We start from the raw sequence: 15,241 nt of genomic DNA, 5'->3' as shown, positions 1-15,241 counted from the left end.
TGGGATGGTGCTGCTAACATTCAAGGTGGGTCTTATCGCCTCTGGAAAAACCCTCACAGATGCACCCAGGGGTGTATTGTTCTCCTAGTCACTTCACAATCCAACCAAACTGACAAGATGAAGCCCATGTCCTCAGTACTGGATGGTACCACAGGTGTTATCTTATCATTCTGCCATTTAGTCCCTAAGCAACCTCACAATTAGCACTATACTGTAGAGGCTTCAAAACATACTTTGAACTCTGCCATTCCTATACCTGAACACCTAGTGCCTATTCTCTTTCTGGTCCACTGATAACATGTTAGCATGGTAGGAACAAGGCTCAGGACTGCCAAGAGAGGAAGGCCATGTGGTTTCCAAAGATCTTCTTGGATTCTTGCCCTGCAAGGAAGCTGCCCATGTTGGAGTCATCAGGCTAGCAGATCAGAGGCAATGGCCTTGAAAGCTTAGGTGATGGCTACTGTCCGCATGGGATCTGAAGGCACCCCCACGGGGCAGGGTCTTCAATACTAAGACATTCCCACGTTCACACCGCACCAATTGTGAGCGAACCGAAGTGGTTGTGTTGGAGCAAGCAGAGCTCTGTCAAGCAGTTGAAGGAGTCTTGGAATCTCAAAAATCACACATAAGAACAACTTGCTTTCCTTTCTTGCTGTGGAAAGCCAGCCCACCATGGATTGCATAAGCACTCCCAAAGCTGCAGATTATCAACAAATCACAGACATGGGTATCCTAGCTCCCTATCTGTTGTGATAAAACACTGAGCAAAAGCAATGGATGGGAGGAAAGCATTTGGCTTACAATCACTGAAAGAACACCTGCCCAGAGAGACTGGAAAAGTATCCAACCTAAGGTTAACAAAAGGAAGCCTTCCTGGTGGTAATTGTTGTGGAATTGGCTACATTAAAATTTAAAGTCTCAGAATAAATATGGAAGGGCCATTCAGTCTGGCTTCTTGACTGCTCAAGCCCAAACAAACCAAACTCAAATTTCAAATTATCTCTACAATGTCTAAGGGGGAGAGAGCTTTCTAAGCAGCTCAGAAGGACAAAACAGAAATATCTAGATGTTTTTGGATATATATGTATGCATATATTAAAGTTTGAATGTATATATGATCAAGGCATCAGAAAATCTGAGGGTACACTGTCCCGTAGATGACGACATCTAGCTGTGTCCTTGTATGGTGGGAGGAGCAAAGATGCTAATGTTATAACTTCTGAAGGCCACACCCCAATGGGGAGTAAGAATCAATACTTTAATTGAGACAGGGCATAGATATCCAGGTCATGGCAGGTTATTTAAGAAGTCTGCGATTTGATGGGAGAAGAAGCAAGAGAAAGGGGAGGTGGATGAGGGAGAAGAGGAGAGGTGAGGAGGGAGAGGAAGAAGCAGAAGAGGCCATGGGCACAGATCCCTCTATAAGGCCACATGGGAAATCCCGTTAGGATCCCGCTTTTCTGACCTGTATAGTACAAGGTGGTGGTGTATGATGTCACAGTTGGTGCTTGTGCTACAAACTGTGCCGGTAATGAATAAGTTGTGGGTTAATGGCCACTGTGTTCCAATATCTACAGGGTTGGTTCTCAGGCACAGAGATCTGAATTGGCACAGGTGCCAACACACACGTGCCTGACACCCAACAGGCTCAGGCGGGTACGTCTGGCACACACCCAAGAACCCCTTAGTGTTTCAGGCTAGCTTCACTCCTAATGCTGGAGACCTAGGAATTCTCCTGAGGTTCAGAGCTATCTTCCACGGCAGAGGCAAAGGCAGCCCAGTGCCCTCATCCTTCTGGCTTGTGAGAAAGGAAACCCTCTTGTCAGAGCTTTCATCCACCGCCTCTAGAAAACTGTCTCAAACTGCAAGACAGCCATGAACTGAGTCTACTTACAGAGAATTGTGGGGTGCCCATTAGGCATGTATAGGAGAGGACAGATTGAGCCTCCTCAGGTAAAAGGAAGCATCCGTTTGCCAGGCACTATGGGTACATGATGGCACCATCACCCTATGACCCGACAGGTCTCAGCTGAGGGGAAGTCACTGTGACAGGGCACTGCTGCGGTCACAGGCTGAGAAGAAATCTGGGACCTGCTGGAGCCCAGGGCCAACTCAGAACTGTACCGAGGAATTGTGTGCAGACATCTCTATCCATCCAGGCACACAGAGTATCATAACAGCTGAAATCTAAATTGAAGTCTAAAAATAGCACAATAAAATTACTTCCTTCCTTCACTCCACAGAGAGCAAGTGGGCTGACACTCACAGCTGCAGGGCACGGCTGACTTCCGGAGTTCGCATGGACAGAACGGTTACACAACTGCCCCATCTTGTGAACACATTGCCCATCCCAGAGAATGGGGGAGCCAGAGCAATTACCCGGTTGGTGGAAACTGATCATGGACATTTGATTATAGTTATTAATGGGGAGAATGGGAGACAGACCGCTGAGCGGCAGGCTAGCGCTAAGTGAATGTGTATGAGATTCCTGGAGGGGGATTAATTTCTGTTTGCTTTTCATCTCTCAGCTACCATCTGAATGTGACACCGAGTCTAAGCGTGACTTGTCACAGCCTTATCAGTATTCTGTGCCTTGCATGCTGGTCACATTATCTCCGCTGGATGTACCAAACGAGGGGTCTCTTGCTGTGGGGGTTCATTTTCCTCTGATTCTAATGCGGAACTGGGGTTAGCTAGTGATTGGCTTTTCAGGGGAGAATCGTACCTTGGCGTGTCAGAAAGACACTCTTCAAGCAAATATTTGCCTCTCTGTGTGTTTCCCATTGGCACTGAGCACACAGTTCCTAATCTGGAGGGCGCACAGGCTCTCCTCAAGCTTTCGGCCCCATCAGAGGACGCTGGGCTTTTTCTGTATCTCAGCTATGAGATCTCAAGCTCTTCAGGTGAGCCACGTCCCATTGTCCTGCCCGTGGTGGCCTCTCAGCCTCTGTGCATGGTTAAGTGACACACATGCAGTGCCAGAAAGCACGGTGCCAGACCACACTCTGTTCTGCCCCAAGTTCTGCTCTTCTCCAACCAGAGACAAAGATGATCTTATCAAGGCCTTCTCAGGGCTTTCAAGCCATGCTGTAGAGATAGTCCTGAAGTGTATCCTTCTCTAATGTTAGCAGACAGAAGGCCCCCAGAATCCATCAAGCCACACCAGAAAGATGATTCCTAAGTCATCCAATCTCTCTACCTTCCCCTGAGAAGCAGGCTGCTCCCCACATTGGATTGTGAGGTCCAGTGGGGAGGCCTCCCAAATGCAGCCAAATGCAGCCAAATCAATAACAGCAAGGGGATCACCTGACTGTGCTTAATATTTTTTTTGGGGGGGGGGTCAGTGAGTTAAAGCCAAAAAGCCAGTAGTATAAGAACCGTTGAGAAGACGAGATATGTGGGACATTGCCGGGCGTGGTGGTGCACATCTTTAGTCCCAGCACTTGGGAGGCAGAGGCAGGCAGATTTCTGAGTTCAAGGCCAGCCTGGTCTACAGAGTGAGTTCCAGGACAGCCGGGGCTACACGGAGAAACCCTGTCTTGGAAAAAAAAAAGATATGTGGGACACTCTATTCACCCCGACATGAGATCAGCATCATCTTTCTGGGGATTAGACTGTCTGGACATCAGTCTGCTGGCTGTCAGAAGAGTTCAGACTAAAGGAGTTTCAGACGAGAACCAGGCTCCAGGCTTCTGTGTGAACGTCCACCAGGTGTTTCCACTGCTGCCTGCACACCACACGTGGCCAAGCATGGCCATGAGAGTGACCTAACATGTTGCGACTTGTTTAAAACACAAGGGGATTACGATAGAAAATTTTGGCAGGGTCCTCCATAGTGAACTTTGTAGATGAACATGCTATGTCACAATGTCAAAAGAAGTCCCTCTTGGATGCTAAAACCTACGTGGGACCATGTTTACTCTCAGACTGTTCACCTAAACCCGACTAGCCCCTTCCTCTTATTGAAAGGACTCACAGTCACTTAGAGATGACAGGTCAGGCAAACTCCAGGGGCAGCTTGCCCTTCTGACTAGCAGGAGGAGGAGATATCCTTCAAACCCCATCTCCCCTTCACACTCCAGTGAGCCACACAAATGAACACACCTGTGCCACAGCAGCCTCGGGGGCCACTTCCATCCAATCCTGTAACTGCCAGCACTACCAAACTCCACTGTCAGAACAAGGACAGTTCCACAGAGAGCAACAAATAGAGAAATCCATGCAAGAGTCGATTAAGACAGGCTTGAGCCGGCTGATGCATCGCACCGGCCTGCCCCAGCGGCTGCGGCACCTCTGGGGAAACCACGGCATTGCTTACAGTCTCGTTTACAGAATAATAATGGAAGTAACTTGGCCAGATGGTCTGTGTAGTTGTCACAAGTCATCTCTTAGTGATTCTCACCTTAGGCTTCGTCCAGGAAATAATTACATGATTTCCATTGGAAACGTAAAAATTTTAATTACATGTATGTATGTATGTGTGTGCCCCATACTCATGTGTGTTACAGGTGGAGGTCAGAGGACAACTTGAAGAAATCAGCTCTCTCCTCGTACCAAGTGGGTCCCAGTGGGCAAACTCAGATCACCAGGCTCCGTGGAAGAACTACTGAACAAGCCATCTCACTGGTCTGGGGACTTTTTTTTCTTTAGCATAGCTCAGTGGGGTGAACTGCTTGCTGCACAGGTGTCCAGCACCCACATGAAAAGCCAAGTGTGGGGATCCACGCCAGTGCTCTCGCACACAGAGCATCGCCGAGTTTGGGATGAATGAGGCTAAGGAGTTCTTTGCAGCTTGAGGAGGGATCCAGCCCTCCACGCTGGTGTGACAGTAAGCTGTAATGGTGCAGAGCCTGGTGTGTTTGAACCTGGGACTCATTCCTCATCACAGGCACTCTCATAGCAGCCGCCGGACACAGGCAGGCGGCAGGGACAGGAAGGAGGGACAGGCGGAGGGGGAAGTGGGAGCAGACTGACTCTGAACCCCACGGGTCATGCTATGTCAACCGTGTACTTCCTGTGGCTGTGGATCAGACTCACCAGTGAGAACTGGGGAGAGCAGTCACTGACAGTCTTGGAAAGGCCTGCCTTCTAGAGAGAAGGTCTGAGAACCTCCCTGCCCCCAGCAGCAGAGACTTTAGAACCCATCTGTCTGGAGGTCACAGGGTCCTGGCACGTTGTCAAATTAAACTATCATGCAATCTCAACACGCCCTGGAATCATTAAAACCTTCTCATTTCATTAAAGACAAATTGGATCTCTGCCATTGACATATTGACTGAAGCTTAATGGCTCTTTAATTTCTCAATTCATGGCCAAATGCATCAAAAAGACTTTTGCCTTGAGTATGTTAAACTCATCCGAGGTTGGACACTCCCTGGTAATTGTCTTTGTGTGCGTGTGTCTTTTCTTGAGACAGTGTCTCTTACAGTCCAGGCCAGCCTCAAACTCATATGTAGCTAAGGCTGACTTTGAACTCCTAGTTCTTTAGCCTTCACCTGGCAAGCACTAAGAGTACAGGACACACCACGACACTTAGGAACGGTGGTCTTTAAACGTGTGAAAGCCACCCTGGAATGTGAAGGCTGAGAGTGAAGTGGTCTTTGGAAGTATCCTCTAGTGTAACATAGCTTTATCCATCTTGACTCAGGACACCAGTGCTGAACTCCACAAGATGCTTGTGAGATCAGCCCACCCGCATACTCTCCCAGAAGTGGCCCCTTCCTAGGAATGTCTAAGGGTTAGCAGTTGCTGTGGCGGACACTCTTGACATAGCTGCCTGAAAGCTGCTGTGTTCTGTGAAGAACCCCCACTCATTCACCTACAAGCCCAATGAACTCCTTGCTTCACCAAGCTGGACTTGGGTGGAATTACTGTCATAGCTGGGGTGAATAGGCATTTGTTCAGAGCCATGTAACACACGCTATCTCTAAAAAAGGGCCTCACATCCACATAATAATTACAATTCAAGGACTAGGAGAATAACATCAGTAATTGCCCCTGCTTCCCAGGGACTCACTCAGGGCTGACACCATGTCACACAGTGGTCCTCCTGGCATAATGCCCAGGGTTACGTCAGGCCTCTGCTTCTTTATGGACCATCTTCTCCAGGTGACATGCCCACTGTCTCTGGGAACTATCGAAAGAGAGGTAGAATAGGGAGCTGTGGCAACCCCAGATGCTCTTGGACGTCTACAATGGGTCTCTATGCAGAGATGCAGAGCTCAGGAGACCCAAACAGCTGATTCCTGGGCCGGGGATACACAAGGTCAGGGCTCTCCGGCTCATAAACTCAGTGCCAGGTGTGTGGCTGTGAAGGCAGCAGGTGACACTAGGACCTCGGCCAGCCGATGATGCTGTGCGTGGGAACCACTGCAGGCTGCTCAGTCTCCAGCAGAGCCACTGACAAGGACTCAGTTACCACTTGTCCTTCCCCGTCTGAGGGAGCTGCAGGCATCTGGCCAGAGGGCAGGCAACAGAAAGAGCAGGCTGTTTACATAATGGAGGTGGAGAACTTGCCATGACCTTGAGACTCACTAGGAAGGCAAGAGAGTCTCTCTTGCTTTTAGAAAATGTGTGTGTGTGTGTGTGTGTGTGTGTGTTTCAGCATGGATTTTCTAAGATGGGGTCTGTTAGTATTTCTTCTAGGCTCCACCTCACAGTTACCTGGCAACAGCCAGGTGTGCCTGACTCACTATAAAAGGGGCTGCTTGCCCCCCTCCTTGTTCTCTTAGTCTCTTACTCTCTTGCCCTCTTCCCTCTCTGGGCCTTCTTTCCCCACTCCCCTCTCCCTCTCTTTCCACATGTTCAGGCCAGCCTCTACTGCTGTATGATCTCTCTCTCTCTCTCTCTCTCTCTCTCTCTCTCTCTCTCTCTCTCTCCCTCTACTACCCCCTCAACTCCCCTCCCCAAGCCCTAAATAAACTCTATTCTATACTATACTGTTCTGTAGCTGGTACCTCAGAGAGACGGGTTGCCTTGGCATGGGCCGGGAGAGGCACCCCTTTCCCCACACCAACCTCATTCTATCAAACATATTCCTGGCTCTTTCTTTCTTTTTATAAAACACAACAGGGTCTCTCATTGACTCGAAACTTAAAAAGTAGGCAGAGCCAGTGAGCCCCATAAATCCTCATGTCTCTACCTCCCCAGGGTTGGGTTTAAAGCCTGCCCCCCCCCCCGCATCTGGCTTTTACAATGTGGGTTCTGGGGGCTGGATTCGGGTCCTTGTGTTTGTACATCAAGCACTTTGCTGGCTGAGCCAGCGTCCGTCTCTCAAAGCAGATCTTTTCCACTCCATCATATTTTTTGTGGTTTTATATTGCTACTGTTGAATAATAGCTCTCATTTATCCAGTCATTATTGCATATAAGAAGCATCCTTTATCTTCTTCTGCAATTGTCTCATTTTTATGATAGAAAAAGGGGGCTTGGAGAGATTTATTGTGTAGTGAATAGCCACAGCTCAAGAAGGGATCACACTCAGATGTAGACAATCTCATTCCCGAGCCCAGACTTTAAACCTGTACGCACAGCAACCAGGAGAGATGGTCCTAGAGGCTCCCACAGAATCCCATCCCGGGGCGGGTGTGGGGGCTGGAGAGATGACTCGGTGTTTAAGAGCTCTGGCTGCTCTTCCAGAGGTCCTGAGTTCAATTCCCAACAACCACATGGTGGCTCACAATTATCTGTAATGGGGCCTGATACCCTCTTCTGGTGTGTCTGAAGACAGCAACAGTGTATTCAGAAAATCTGTGTGTGTGTGTGTGTGTGTGTGTGTATGTATGTATGTATGTATGTATGTATGTATGTATGTATGTATATTCCATCCCTGAACAACACTTCTACCCTGACCCTGAATTTGGATTTGAGGGTACACATTGGAGTCACCTCCTTCAAGGATGGAAGCAGACACAGTATGCTTGAAGGTTTTCTGATCTGTGTTAGAGAAGGGGCCTTAAGATGACCCGTGATAAAGACCTCAATAGAACTGAGACCCTCGGGGTAATTCCTGTGGTTGGTGCTTTATTTTAATTTGTAATACTGAGAAGGTCAGGGTGGACTCTGTTTGTCACCTATGATGATTTGGTGATGAGGGACTGGTGGCTTCTGAGCCAATCTATCGGAAGAGCTGAGCTTTTGGCCAGAGCTCATCTTCTCTCTCTCTCTCTCTCTCTCTCTCTCTCTCTCTCTCTCTCTCTCTCTCTCTCTCTCTGAATTGTCCTGAGGACTCTTGCCAGCAGAGAGCAGGCGGCCTGCAGGGAACACTTGCTTATGGCAGTGGGCGATGACTCTGGGAGCCTTCAGGCACTCCCAGGCTCTCTAACTCCCATTCTGATGACTTTTCCCACTCACTGCTGGCTCCCAGCTTGAAAGCAGACTGTTGGTGTGAACAGGCTGAGAGGTGTGTCTGGGAGCCCTGGGAGATACTCCATGCCTTTCTCTGGCCTTGCTCAGCTCTGTTGAAGCCCTCTGGGATGTTAGCTGAGTAACCTACCTGTCGACCATTGCCTGTGAGGGCATTCTCGCCAAAACCTCCAGCTAATTAGTAGGTAAACATTACGGTTTGTTGTTGTTGTTTTTTAAGAACCAGATCTCCTTTAGAAAAAGGTTATCACACTCTTAATTCAAAATAAATTGGAGATAAGACACCTGAGTTCCCGAGTGCTCTTTCCCACCGTGGGTCAGAATCACACACAGGGGTCTCCGAGCACCCTCACATGCAGAGACAAAGCCTGCCCGCCCGCCAGTGTCTTTTCTGCTTTGATTGTGAATGTCTGACTCACCATCAAGCAAACACTTGAGAACTGAAGTAGAGCTCAAGGACACAAAAATAAACCAGCAGCCACTAAACTGCATTGATGCAACTGCTTCAGATTCAAGTCCAGGAGAACAGAGCCCACAGAGAGCTGAGAGCATCTAGAAAGATAAAGGATGTTCCTCTCCAACCATGGACACAATGGGCTCCATGGGTATATATAAAACCAGTGTACACATCTTGGTTGCAGGCAGGTGAGGCCTGGCCCCTGTCAGCCCGAGGTGCTGGCTTTTCATTGGACATAAGGATTTTCTCCTCCTCCATGGTGGTTACAGGCATAAGATATAAGATTGTTGTAATACATATACTTCACCTACAAAGGGGTTAGGGATAGAGAAGAAGAGTGGGGGAGATGGAGGGAGAGAGGGGCTGGGAGGAGTGAGGATGGGGAGAGGGAAGAGGGATACAGAGAGGGGAGAGGGATGGGGAGAGGGAGGGAGAGAGTGGGAGAGTGGGAGACTTCTGTGTCAGTCACAGGGTACCATCATCTTCTGGTTTTGTTTGTTTTGGGTTTGGTTTTGTTTTCTTTTGAGTTTGGTGTGTATGGCTCACTGGCTGGGAACTGACTAGTCTAGGCTGGCTGGCCAGTGACCCCCAGGGATTCCACTAGTCTTGCCTGCCAGTGACCCCCAGAATTCACCTATCTCTGCTTGCCTAGTACAAAGGCATAAGTGCACACCATCACGGTGGGCTCACTTATTCAACCTGTAGTCTAGGGATCAAATGCAGGTCCTTGGGGGTCCAAAGCCAGCACTTTACCAACAGAGATGTCTTTCTTGCACCATAGTAAAAACCTCTGAGCTGAGAAAAGTTGTGGTGGACACCTGTAATCTCAGCCTTGGAGGCCTGAAGTGAGAGGGCCTGAATTCAAGGCACACTTAGGCTGCAGAAAGAGACTCTCAAAGAAACTGCAGGCAAAAAGTAAGAATTCTCTAATACTTCCTTTGACTCGCTCAGAAGGCTAACAGAGAATATGTGACAACTGAGAAGATGGAAATTAAAGCCAAATTCAGGCCTGAGGGGAAAGAGTTAAATCAACACATTCATGTTTGCTATTACCTCTGTAACAGCCTGAAGGGGATGGTGAGTGGGCGGGCTCCTTGGAGTGGCTTTCTTGTGGTCTTTAATATTCTACTGTGAGTCACAAAGACAGGATGCCAAGGCAAATGGGTCTGAACATTATATCTATATGTCTACATATCTATATACCTATATACCTATATATCTATATATCCATATCCATCTCTATATCTATATCTCAATATAAAAGAATCAACCCATATAAAGGAAGAGAAAATAAAAATACAGGGGGAAAGATGGCCAATTCTTCCTGAGGGTTATATGTCATTGGCAGGACTGCAGTTGGGGAAGTGTCTGTCTGTCTGTCAGTAGTTATGCTCCAGGAGTCCTAAGATGATCCTCTCTCCCTCTCTGCCTTTCTCTGTCTCTACTCCTTCAACTCCCCTCCCCACACCCTAAATAAACTCTACTCCATACTATATCTGTCAGAAGGCTCAGGGGGAAGGGATGCCTTAGCATGGGCCCTCAGAGGTCTGTCCAAGAGTCTAAGGTGACTCTAAGTCACACCTCAGGGGGCCTGCATGTCTGAAAAAAAAAAGGTATCAGGAATAAGATGGAGAGAGGCGTATCAGAACGCTCTCACCAGTACATGGCAGGAAAGCCAGCCTCAGACCCAAGCCCCTAGCTTCCTGCATATACTCCTGACACTCAGTCCATGATGGCCAGCTCTGACAGGGCTTTCCCCAAGTCTAGGGGCAGCAAGGTCAGTTGGTGGGTGGAAGGACTTGGCTTTCAACCTGAGGCTAATCCCACACCCCATCATCCTGAAGGGAGAGGCCTTGGCACTGTCCTGGCAGACAAAGGTTTAAGGCAAATCTATTCCAGAGCCACTTAGCAATTTCCAAAATAGTAGCAAGATGTTTCCATAAAACCAAACTGGCTGCCAGGGAAGAAAGGCACAGACTACATTGTGGAACTTGTTCCCTTAATTAGGACCAGATCCCGCTGGCTGGGGTTTGTTTCCAGAAGTAGACATCCCAGCAAACCAGAAACAGCTTGACGTGCTGCGGAGTCCCTAATGCTTCTACGATCTGAATTCCTAATTGGGTTTAAAAAAAAAAAAAAAAAAAAAGAAAAGAAAAGAGAAAAAGCAAGCAGGAATTTTCATGCTGGTTTTGATTCGGGATTCAAAACAGAACCGACAATGCAAATTCCTGCATTGCTCTGTGTGTAAACCAGTTCACAGTCCTTAAGACCCCTTCAGCGGCTGCGGTTGCCTGCGCGTAGAAAGCAAAAGCAGACCGCAGCATGAATTCTTAGCTCGGTATCCCAAAGAGGCTTTTCTTATTCTGAGATGTGAGAACTGCCCTGTGTTCTCGCCAAGATGCTTTTAAACATTCTAATCTATTTGCTTTGTCAAAGGGGAGCCTGGGCTAGGAGATGTTGGAACAGCACCTGCTCCTTCCCCTGGGGATGCTGGGTGTTTTCCTGCTTTCTTTGTTAATGTATTATAAAGATTGACTGGCTCCTTCCCTTGCCTTCACTGAATTCTAATAAAGCAAGCAGATATACCCAGAGTCTATAGGGCAGGAACTCCCCCCCCACACACACACACAACTTACCTGCTCAGCTGACCTTCCAACACTTCCATGCACTTCACAGTGTTTGCCTTCATGCGTGTTTCTGCAAGAAAAACCCAACGTGAGCACAGCTGTAGCCCAAACTGAGAGACAACCACAAATGCTCATTTAAAAGCTGAAAACAAAGGATCGTTGGTCAAGGGTCTAATAATAACAGCATGTTGTGTTTGGAAGACCCGAAAACCCATCCAAGTGGCTGCCTAGAGCCCTGTGCTAGAAAGATGCAGAGGCTCCAATTGTCTCTGCAGCTGGAAGCAGGCACAGGTAATGACATTGGGCCACCCTGGCTTGATACTGTCATGACAACACCTCTCTTCCAAAACAGATAGCCTCTGTTAATGAAAACTGGTATGTACTCACATTTATAAACAATCTGGGCTTTCAAACTAATACTTTGTTAAACAAATTAGATACTAAACGCTAGACTCGATGTTAAGCTTTAAATATGAAATGTCCTCCAGAGGGACACTGTCTGAATGCTTAGTCTCCAGCTATCAGAAGTGGGTCCCTGGGGCCAACTCTGCCGGTGGTATCTGCTTCTGGCTCCACCCCATGCTGTCTTCTTCCTGTTCCACCAAGATGTGAGGATCTGACCCCTAGCTCACACTGCTACAGAGTGCCCTCAAAGGGAAGTATGTTGCTACAGCGTGGTGTTCACAAAGGCAAGTATGTTGCCAAGGATGCACCTTGAAGTTACTATCTGCTTTTGCTTCAGCCAGACCAAGATGATTATGGACACAGCCATACCCCTGCAGTACCCACCTCCCCCCCCCACACACACACTGTCTCACCCCCATCCCTGCCCCATGAGGATCAGGATGACTGTAGACACAGCCACCTCTGTGTCTACAATAGCCATGCCTGGCCCATCATGATGGAATTTTCTCTCTGAAACCATGAGTCAAAATAAAATTGTCTGGGAGGTGGCTCTGGGCAAAACAAGAATGGATATGATCAAAATACACTGTAAGAAATTTTCAAAAGGATTAATGAAGCTATTATATAAAAACATGAAAAAACCTCCTTTCCCTGATACCTAGCTTCTGTGGCCTCATAGCCTGATGACTTTCCCTGGGATGGTCAAACTGCTTCCTGTGCTTTCCAGCTTGCCTGGAGGCTGACACTGGGGCAGATCGCTGTTGGGATAAGAGTTTCCTGACCCCGAGCACCTGCCACCACCATACCGAACCCCACCACACTGAACCAGGCAATCTAAGAGCACCTTGCAATATGTACAGAGTCAGTTCACAGCCCTCAAATCAGGCCAGAGTGTGAACATAGAGTTTAGACATCTAACTTGCAAGATAACACAATCACCAACACGCTGACTGAGAACAAGGGCCATCTTCTCTTCTCACTTCCTTACTCTTACATCCTGAGTCTGCCAGAGAGAGAGAGGTACCTCTGAGGGACTGATGATCCCCAGAACAAGGAAAGGTGCTCAGGAGACGCCAAAGGGAACAGCCATGGGCCTTCAGGCTCTTACAGGGGGAGAGGCATGAAGCAGTAGTCCCCACTTGCCAACTGAATCCAATATTCAGATTATGCTACTACTAGAACGGAATTCAAATAATTAGTTTAATGACTCCAAATTAAGTGGAAGCTAATTGATGATTGAATATGGTAAATTTGTGAAAATATTTAGCAGAATGCATGCCACAAGCATAGGTCGGTGCTAAAGGTGTTTAACTTAGAGCTCATTTCATGAAAGGCACTGTATATAGTATTATTTGTGTGTACATGTGTGCGTTCATGTGCTTGTGTGTGCATGTATGTGTGTATATATGTATGTGTGCATGAGCACGCATATATGTGAGTGTGTCTGTGTGTATATGTATGTGCATGTGTGCATGTATGTATGTGCGTGTGCATGTGTGCATATGTGTGTGCATGTGTGTATGTGTGTGTGCATGCATGCATGTACATGCATGTGCATGCATGTGTGAAGAAGCCAGAGGTAGCCATCATGTGTCACTCTCCATCTTACTTTTTGAGACTGGGTCCTTCCATGAGCCCAGAGTTTACTGATTTGACTGGTCTGTTTTCCAGTGAGCCTCGGGGATCCTGACTTTCCAGTGCTGAGATGGCAAGCATGTGCCACCATGCCACCCAGCTTTTAAATGGGTGCTGGTGTTGAACTCTGGTCTTCCTATGTTCTCAGTGGGTAATTTACCTACTGAGCCATCTCCCCAGATCCCTGTACTTGGTGCTACTTAAGTATAAAAAGGATCAAGCATCAAGGAACCCAGAGGGGCCAGGCTAACATGCTGGTACATTTGCTTTTTATCTTTTCTCTCTTTCTTTAAAACAATTTCTTTCTTTCTTTTCTTTTCTTCTCTTTTCTTCCTTCCTTTCTTTCTTTCTTTCTTTTTTTTTTTTTTTTTAAGACAGGGTTCCTGTGTAGCTCTGGCTGTCCTGAACTCACTGTCTCAAACTCAGAGATCTGCCTGCCTCTGCTTCCTGAGTGCTGGTATCAAAGGTATGTGCCACTACCTAGCTACATTTTTCTTTACAGATCTCACTATGTAGAAGCCTGGATGGCCTGGAACTTGCACTATAACCAGGGTGGCCTCAAACTCCTAGAGATCCTCCTGCCTCTGCCTCCTGAGTGCTGGGATTAAAGACATGTACCACTATAGCCAGCTATTATTACATTTTCTACAAAATACTTGTTTTTATTTTATGTGAACGTTTCCCTGTGTATATATGCGTGTGCTGTGTACATGTGAGTACATTTTTAGAAGCTGAAAGACCTTTTCTTTGGATGCAAACACACACATACAATAACAGAAGTAATGCTTGGCCTATTTTTGCAAAAGTAAGTTATCAAATTACAAAGATCAACACTTGAGCACCAACTTAGCCAAAAATTAATTTCCATTTGGGAAAAAAAATTCAGAAGAAAGGTGAGAAAAAAACAAAGAAAAACTGGAATCCTAACAAATTTCAGATATCCAAGGCACTCACCACCCTCCAAGTTTGTTTGGAAAATTAAACCCTGTGTAAAAATGCAGTGAGACCCCAGCAACTCAAAAGCCCCGGGGATGGCAGAAGTTGAGGGAGATGATCCTGAAGATGATCCTTGGCACATGAAACAGAACATGACTGCACGGGGCCTTGAGAGCTGGGAGAATCCTTTCTACAAAGCCTTTCTACATGCCTCTAATATCACACTCAAAGGCAGGAGGTCAGCGCCACCATGGACCATCTTCAAGCCTCTATGTTTTAACGTTCATACACATCTCGGTTCATTTTTCCAGGCTGTGTGTCCTGCCTGTAGTCACACAGCCTACACAATCAATACTGCAATGGTATATGGTGGTTCTGGCTAGATAGGGCTCTTCAGAGAGAAGCCTGAAGCTGGAAGCTTATCACCCTCCCGGGTTGCTAGATAGTCCTTATAGAGAGTCTCTAGAGCCAGAAGCATCACCAAGCAGTCACTGAACATTGCAAGGCATTGTTCAGATTGTGGGCTGCTACCCTCAGGCTCCCCAGTCTGTTCCTCCAGTGAAGGGATTTGCAGAAAGGACAACGGTTGGCTGTGGGTCCCAGAGAATGAAGATGTGCTAACAGAAAGGGCTTCTCTTTGGAGTTCCAGCTAACACTGCTGCCATATCAGATCCTATGTTGGTGCCATGGATACCATAAAACGCTGGGCTCAAGAAAGCCAGGCTGCTCAGAACTGGCCCAAGTGCAGAGTCGAGATAACTCTGAGTGATCAGCTGTGGATAGGTCATCAACTCCACAGAAGAGAAGGTAGAAAGAAG

The 15,241-nt window shown here is 47.5% G+C and overlaps 1 protein-coding gene across 6 annotated transcripts in view, besides 1 other annotated feature; it reads right to left on the bottom strand.

The window, feature by feature from the left end:
* Nucleotides 1-15,241, bottom strand: part of Disc1 (disrupted in schizophrenia 1) — a 216,377-nt gene that overhangs the window by 35,530 nt on the left and 165,606 nt on the right. For all 6 annotated transcript variants that reach the window (XR_003947282.1, XR_001778440.2, XM_011248388.3 and 3 more), the window contains one exon: nt 11,457-11,517. Coding sequence is in view for 4 of the 6 variants with exons in the window: in XM_011248388.3 (XP_011246690.1) it covers nt 11,457-11,517 (61 nt within the window). In the remaining 2 variants the exon portion in view is untranslated. The remainder of the gene's footprint in view (nt 1-11,456; nt 11,518-15,241) is intronic.
* Nucleotides 9,763-12,571: an enhancer, noted in NCBI's record as "VISTA enhancer mm149". NCBI's record gives its function as "enhancer in: limb[4/9] | branchial arch[3/9] | nose[5/9]" and the evidence as "EXISTENCE:transgenic organism evidence [ECO:0001131][PMID:17130149]".

The sequence above is a fragment of the Mus musculus genome, chromosome 8 (assembly GCF_000001635.26).
Source record: "Mus musculus strain C57BL/6J chromosome 8, GRCm38.p6 C57BL/6J".
NCBI classification, from domain to species: domain Eukaryota; kingdom Metazoa; phylum Chordata; class Mammalia; order Rodentia; family Muridae; genus Mus; species Mus musculus.
This window is presented reverse-complemented; position numbering and strand designations above follow the sequence as displayed.